Raw genomic sequence first — 7868 nt, forward strand, 5'->3', positions numbered from 1 at the left:
ATTATTCAGAACCAGTTCAATTATATAGTGACAACCGTTCTACTATGCACATTGCTGCTAATCCAGTGTTTCACGAACGTACCAAACATATAGAAGTGGATTTTCATTTCATTAGAGAAGGTGTTCAATCCAATCTTCTACATTTGTTGTCCATTTCTTCCTTCTCACAAATTGCTGACATACTCACCAAACCTTTTTCTCCTCAATTGTTTCAGAAGCTTCATTCCAAGCTTGACATGCTCAACATGCACATGCGAGCTTGTGGGGCTCTGTTAACTAATGAGGATGATGACAGATCCATTATAATTCAAAAGACAACAGTTGCTTGATATACAAGCAATTACCTTCATAACCATTAGCCTAAGTTATAAGTTGATATTAAAGTATAGCTTAGATTCTTATTTTATACAACTTCTTGCCTTGGCTGTTTTTAGGGTTCTATTTTGAGAATAGATGATGTGGTAGTTATTTAACTAACTCCTATATATAGCTTGTAATGATTTTGAATTGTAGTTAATGAGATTATTCAAATCATTCACACTTTTCAGCATTTCTCTTTTCTCTCAATTCATGTCCAGATTCATCTCTTCAATTCACCATTCCTCTATTTCTCAATTCACCATTGTTGTTCCTCACGAGCTCAATGAAATCTCATAATCTTAAGACTAAATTTCACAGGTAATAAAAAATAACATTTTAACGTGTATTTGAGATGATCTACCTGACATGTGTTGACTAAATGCACATTTGGTATGAATTGTAATTGTGAGGTTCTGCTTATTTTTTGAAAAATAAGTTTGTAATGTAAACTATGTGTGTTTGGCAACCAAATGAGATTGTAAACTCCGCTTTTGTATTTAAAAAATAAACCAAAAGTAGAAGCTCCAAAATTATGGGTTGGTTTATTTGATTTTTAGCTTATTTTTTCAATTTTTCCACTTTCTATTTTACTCATCATAACTTTATATTTCTCCTCTTTTTAGTCTTCCTTAAAACTTCATAACTCTCCATATTATCACAACCAAACTCCATAACTCTTTAATTAGAGATGAGATTATTAAAACTTTTGTATAAAACTTGACAATTGTGTATAATTTATTTTGTGTATTGTGTAATTCAAGTTGAGCAACTTTTTGTTTATTTGTGTCATGTTGTTTTTAATATTGATATTAATTTTTATATATATTTATTTTAATATTTTTTAGCCTTTGTTATGCAATATTAAAAATTAAAAAATTTATGATAAAAATATATATGATAGTAAATATTAAAAAATGTATATTTAAAAAATAATCAAAATAATCATAATATAAACAAATAACCTCGTAACATTTTATGTAATTTACTATGTAAAAAATAATCTTTCTATCTTATCCACACAAAACAAATTAGTTTATATTCAGTTTTCAGTTAAGGTACCTAAACATAAACATATTATAATCTCATAGTTTATAAACTAAAACTAAAAACTTAATATATACTCGACGCATGCTAAGTGCATGTTTGGTATGGATTAAAATAGAGTTTTTGCTTATTTTTGGAAAAGCAAGTTTAAAATATAAATTATGTGTGTTTGACAACCAAATGAAATTATAAACTCAACTCTTTTTTTTTTGAAAAAATAAACCAAAAGTAGAAGCTACAAAATCATGGGTTGATTTATTCTAGGTTAGCTTGTTTTTTCTTCATTTTTCCACTTTCATTTTATTGCATCATAACTTTATCTTTCTCCTATTTTTTACTCTTCCACCAAAATTCATAACTCTTCATATCATCACCACCAAACTCCATAACTCTTCAATTAGGAGGAGATTATTAAAACTTTTGTATAAACTTGATATTTATTTATTATTTATTTTGGGAATTGTGTAATTCAAATTTAGCAACTTCTATTTTTTTGTATATCATGTTGTTTTTAATATTGATATTGGTTTTTATATTGTATTTTATTTCAATATTTTTTTAGCATATGTTATACAATATTAAAAATTAAAAAATTTATGGTAAAAATATATATATAATGTAAATATAAAAAAATATTTAAAAAATAGTGTAAAAATAACCAAAATAATCATAATATAAACAAATAACTTCATATCATTTTCCATAGTTTACTATATAAAAACAATCTTTTTACATTACTCAAACAAATTAGATTAGTTTATATTCAATTTTCAGCTAAGATACTCAAACATAAATAGATTATAATTTCACAATTAATAAACTAAAACTAAAAACCTAATATATATCAAACTCACACTAAGTTTGAAAAAACACTTATGTTATGTATAGGACGGCACATATGTAGACAGTGGTATGAATAAAAAAGTACATCACCCGTTTATAGTAAAAATGTACAATATTTCATCTACTTCTTGTTATAAGCTATTAAGCTCTTCTTACTTAAGAAGATTTTCATCGTCATTTTTCATAAGATATTTTAATTTTACTCATAAGATATTTTACCCAAAATGTTCCATATTAAAAGGAGAAAAATATGTATGCACCCATAGTATATGAGTTTTATACACTTTTATTATATTATTTATCATTGATACTTAATTATCATGACTTTTTAAAAAAGATAATATAAATTATGGTAGATAATGAAGTACATGTGCATAATTTTTTACACTATTAAAATATAGATTTTACACTATGTCAATAATAAATTATGAGTATCTATATTTTTGTTGTTGTTATCGATATAATCATTAATGTCCTCCCTTTGATTACAGAGAAAAAAATAGGGAGAGAAACATTTAAGAGTGAAAAGATGAGAAAACAACTAATAAATGTATTTTTGCTTTGTTTGGTTTTAGAAAAAGAACTGGAAAAATATTTTCTCACAAAACTCTCTCCCTCTCTCCCTCTCTCCCTCTCTCCCATTTTCTCATCCTATGTGAGGAAAATTTTTGGTGGGACTCAATGCATGTATTCTCTCTCCTAAATCATGAGAGAAATGTGATCTTGCTCTTCAACTTCACTCTCAGTAGCTGCTGCAAGTTTATAAGAGTGAATGTAACTACAAGCTTATAGTTGTAAAATTAAATTACTAAACTAGTTTTGTAATTAATTGAAAATTTGAAATATTAAAAATGAGTAGAAAGTATATTGTACATACTTTTCTATTTAGTTATTTATTAATTAAATAACTAATAATTAGAGTGATTATATACATAAATAATTTAAAATTAAAATTTTCAATCCATTATTTTAATATTTTATTTTTAACTTGACATCCACTTAAATTGCAATTAAAAATGAATATTTTTTCCTTCTAAAAATGCAATTGCTTGCCTAAGTTTACACAATACTCTTTTATACTTTATACTTCTCTAATAATCAAATGCAATAAACACAAAACACTAATGTAAAAATAATTTATACATCCCAAAAATAATAGGATTTTTATTTTGGAGTAAGTAATATAATTTTTTTAAATTTTGAAGTAACTGTTTGAAAAACACTACAAAATTTTCCGTGTTACTTTCTCACTCCAATTTTTATTTACTAAAAAGTTAACTTATTAATTTGAAAATTACATCAAAAGTTACTCCTAAGTTGCGAACAATTTCCACCTATAAGTTACATAAGTAATAATGAGTATAGAAAAATGATCATATACAATCCAATTAAAAAAAGGTGTTAAAAATAAGAGAGAAATAAATGAGAGCACATTATCTATATTTTAATATGTGTCACTCAATATATTATGAGTTTGGTTCAAGAAGAAAAATGCATTTAATTATTAATTATTTGTTTTATAAATCACAACTCATAATATATGGAGTGACATATTTTGTGAGTGGAGACCATCAATCCGATTTTTGTGTCTCAATTTAATTGAAGACTCTCACCTAATTAAAAATAAAAATAAAAACATAAAATAATTTTTTATATTATTTGGTGAAATATGATTCCAGTCAGTGTTGTGAGAATTGGACTGGGCGATCCAACCGTTGACTGAACTTAAAAATGACTCTAGTTTAGGTCTTAATTGAATGATGGTTGAACTACTTTGAATAGAAGAAGTTCGAGTCCAACTATGTTAAACCCAATTAAACAAAAATAATCCGGAAAGTAAACCATACATTTCACTTAAAATTTTGAAAAATGAAACATTATTCTAATTTTTTGTAGTACTTTAATATAAAAAAATAAAAAAATATTACTTCAATATAATTATATACAATTATTAATTATATAAAATTTTATAATTATACACATTTATATATTTATTAAAAAAAGTATTAATTATATAAAGATGGAAATCAACCCCTTAACCATTAAAACATCATCTATTTGAGTTTAATAATTCACAACGTTGCTCCAATAATCACATGGAGGTTTGGGATTATTTTACAAATAAATATAAGTAACTTGAACTTTCTTTCTTCCTCTTCTATTCCTCTCACACATCCTGTATTTGCATAGGAGAGAGAAACTAAATAGAGGAAATCCCGAACAATAAAGCAAAAGAAGAGAGAGACAACACATATAAAAGAATCAGAGAGACTAAATTAGAACCACAACAAAGAACACAATCATTGTTTCAAACCTGAACACGATCATCAAATTAAGCAAAAGATGAAGAAGAAGTGTGAGTTATGCAATTTTCCAGCCACAACTTTCTGTGACTCAGACCAAGCTACCTTATGCTGGAACTGCGATTCAAAAGTTCACACTGCCAATTTCTTAGTCGCTAGGCACACGAGGACCCTTCTCTGCCACACGTGCCACTCTCTCACGCCGTGGAAAGCCTCCGGCGCAACCACCGGCAACGCTGTTTCGCTTTGTGTGGGTTGCGCCGGTGGAACTAGGATTCATGGTGATGAAGGGGAAGAGAGTGAGGGAGATAATGGTGATGAGTTAGAGAGGTTGGAGGAGGATGGAGATAATCAGGTTGTTCCTTGGTCTTCTACGGCCACGGCGCCACCGGATTGTAAGTTATTCGGCAGTGAAGGGTCTGTTACACGGTGCGGCTACGGCGATGAGGATGTTTCTGAATCGGCCGTGATAGTTTCGGTGAAACGACGTCGTCAGGATCATGATATCCAGGTTTGTACCATGTATTGTTCATTTATTTGAAGTTTTTTAAACTTTGAATTTTTTTACAGATTTTCTTCTGTCAGTGTTTCTAATTTTTGCACAAAATAATTGCACTGAAATAATAGCAGTTTTAAGTTATTAAGTTGTACGGATACAAGTCTCACCAAGTTAATTAAGCTCTACGTATAAAGATTGAGATCATCTTTATTATTTAATAGAGAATTACTATTTTTAAGGATAAAAATATATTTATCTATACTATTAATAAAGGGAAAACACAAAATAACCACCCATCATGGTGTAATTTGTGTTTTCCTATTTTACCCTCAATATCTTTTTATTTTTACCAAAAAACCATATAATATTATTTTCTTATTTTATTTTTATTATCTTCTTATTTTAAAAGTATATTTAAAAATTGAATATTAGACCAATTGAATAAATTCAACCGTAAATTTAGCGCAAACGATAGGATAGGCACTGAAATTATATTTGAATTTATAAAATACAAACTATACATTACAAACGATAGAAAAGCGGGTTGACAGGCACGACGGTGCATATCAACACGCTAGTATATATAAATAGAAGAATATAATTGTAATTTTATTTAACTTTTTATATTATTTAATTATCTATCATTCATTTTTAAATATTGTATCTTAAATTAAAGTAATATAAATAAACGATAAATATATACTAATTGGTTATAAATTTTTACATTATTAGTGCATATAAATATTATACTCAATATATATTTTCTTCAATGTTTAACAATATTTTTATAAAAACAATTTCACTATTACATATATCATAATTTTAGTGGATGAATAAAGATTTTATTTTAGTCTCGTAAAAGAATATTAAAGTAGGAAAATTTTAAGTTTTAATTTTCACTTTCCCATCACAAGTTTGACACCAAGTTTTAATTTTGATTATATTCAGCGTTAAAGTAATGATTTTTGTTTAATAAATACAGGAAGGTTCGAAACGGAGAAACGAGTACGCTGGAAACCGGAGAGATCAAGTTGATTACAGCGGTGAACCGCAGTTGAAGGTGTCGCCGGCGACAGCCATGGATATATTGAGTGGTTCACGTGGTTATTGTGATAGTAGAGAATCTGAAGACCGTTGATATGAGAAAATGTTACCATAAAATATTATTAATTTTATTAATTATGGAGCTCTTTGATTAACTCCCTCTAACAACAAACCTAGACCTAGTTATTGATAGTGACAATTAAATGTACTGAATCAGTGTTAATTTTTTATTTTATTTTTGAAATATCGTGTTTTGATATTTTGAGGATGAGATTTGTGATGTTGAATGGGGTAGTTTTCTTCTTCTTTCCCACCGTAATTAATTATTTTGTTTATAACTAAGGAAAACCACCCTGCCTTTTATTACAGTGAAAAAGATGTTTACGATAATCTTACTAAATTGTAATATATGCGCACTGTAAATATTTATAAACAATTAGTAATATTTACTATTATTTGTATGACATATATTTAAAAGTTATCATCTTTAAATATAAATTATGACTGTGTGTAATGACAATATGACATTATAAAAAGTTCTTAGGCTAAGGTATGTATTGTTATAAATATTATTATTTCATTTGTTTTTCGCTGGGGCTACTTGTTTGTTATTTAAAGTTAATATATATAGCTAAGAAATTATTAAGTTGAGAGAATAAAGTATCTCTTTATATAATAAAATAATTTATCTCTTTCGATCACGACCAGTAAAAATATAACATGTATATTGTTTTGTTTAACTTTAGAAATATTTTTGTAAAAAATAATTAAATATAACTTATGTCTTGATTTTAGTGACTGATGAAATAACTTATCTCCTTACATCAGAAGATATTTTATTCTCTTTTAAGGCACATCATTTCTTAATAAGCTACTTGTTCTGTATAAATTAACGTATCAACCTACTAGTATTAATTATATTTTTTGTAGCATGCTAGTAAGTAACATGGGAGTAGACTATCAAATAAATTATAGAATAAATTTTATATAGCATAACAAATATTTATAATTTGACACGTGATTTAGTGTAGAAATTTAAATTTTGTAAAAAAAAAACCTTAAATAAAAAAACCTTAAATTCTGTTTCGAGTTAAAATTATTTTTTGGTTATTCAAAAATATTTTTTAAATATGATATAAAATGCGAATAAATCATAAAAAATTGAAAATAAGTTCTAAATAGGATTGTGAAGTATGTTTTTCTAATATCTTCTATTAATTTTAAAGTTTTGGACGATGAAAAATATTTTGTAGCAGAACTAAAATTCATGATTTCTTTTGCATTTTTTAAATGTAGGAACTAAATTATACATTATATTAATTATATGATGGTTGAATATTCTTTTTTATTGTCTGGACTCAAGTCGGGGATGAAAATCTCTCATCGTTTAGTTTCCCACCAACAAACATGTTTTTGGAATTTCCCAATTATTTACATATACCTTAAATTTTAGAGTATAACAAAGCGTGTAAATTGTAATTCAACTATATGCTATGAATCGTTGAAATTAGAGTTGCTTGAATTGAATGCACTGGCATATTCTTTACTTTTCAACCAAGAGTTTTCAAACCAAGAAAGACACACATGTTTGTCACTTGTCATAAAATGCAATGACCATTGGTTAGACACGCAACTGAACTTGTGGCTATAGATTGCGAAGTCCTGTCTTTCTTTCAAGAGTGTGAGGACTAAGGAAGTTTCTTTGATGGAGTGGTTGTGAACTTGTGATGGTCATGCCTCAACCTCACACATCATGCATCTTTTCCAGTACCAGA

General features: G+C 27.0%; 1 protein-coding gene across 1 annotated transcript; it reads left to right on the forward strand.

Annotated features, from left to right (window-relative positions):
• On the forward strand, positions 4422-6337 carry LOC109347157. Its single transcript, XM_019586879.1, has 2 exons — positions 4422-5061; positions 6032-6337. The coding sequence occupies exons 1-2, from the start codon at positions 4591-4593 to the stop codon at positions 6185-6187; spliced, it is 627 nt and encodes a 208-aa protein (XP_019442424.1). The 5' UTR covers positions 4422-4590; the 3' UTR covers positions 6188-6337.

Source organism: Lupinus angustifolius, chromosome LG05 (assembly GCF_001865875.1).
Source record: "Lupinus angustifolius cultivar Tanjil chromosome LG05, LupAngTanjil_v1.0, whole genome shotgun sequence".
Lineage (NCBI taxonomy): Eukaryota > Viridiplantae > Streptophyta > Magnoliopsida > Fabales > Fabaceae > Lupinus > Lupinus angustifolius.

What these genes read in the sequence shown, in the direction of transcription:
- LOC109347157 (XM_019586879.1), top strand. Translation starts at nt 4,591, where the DNA reads ATGAAGAAGAAGTGTGAGTTATGCAATTTTCCAGCCACAACTTTCTGT. An exon ending in GTCAGGATCATGATATCCAG is followed by an intron (nt 5,062 to 6,031) that starts GTTTGTACCATG and finishes TAATAAATACAG; the next exon opens with GAAGGTTCGAAACGGAGAAA.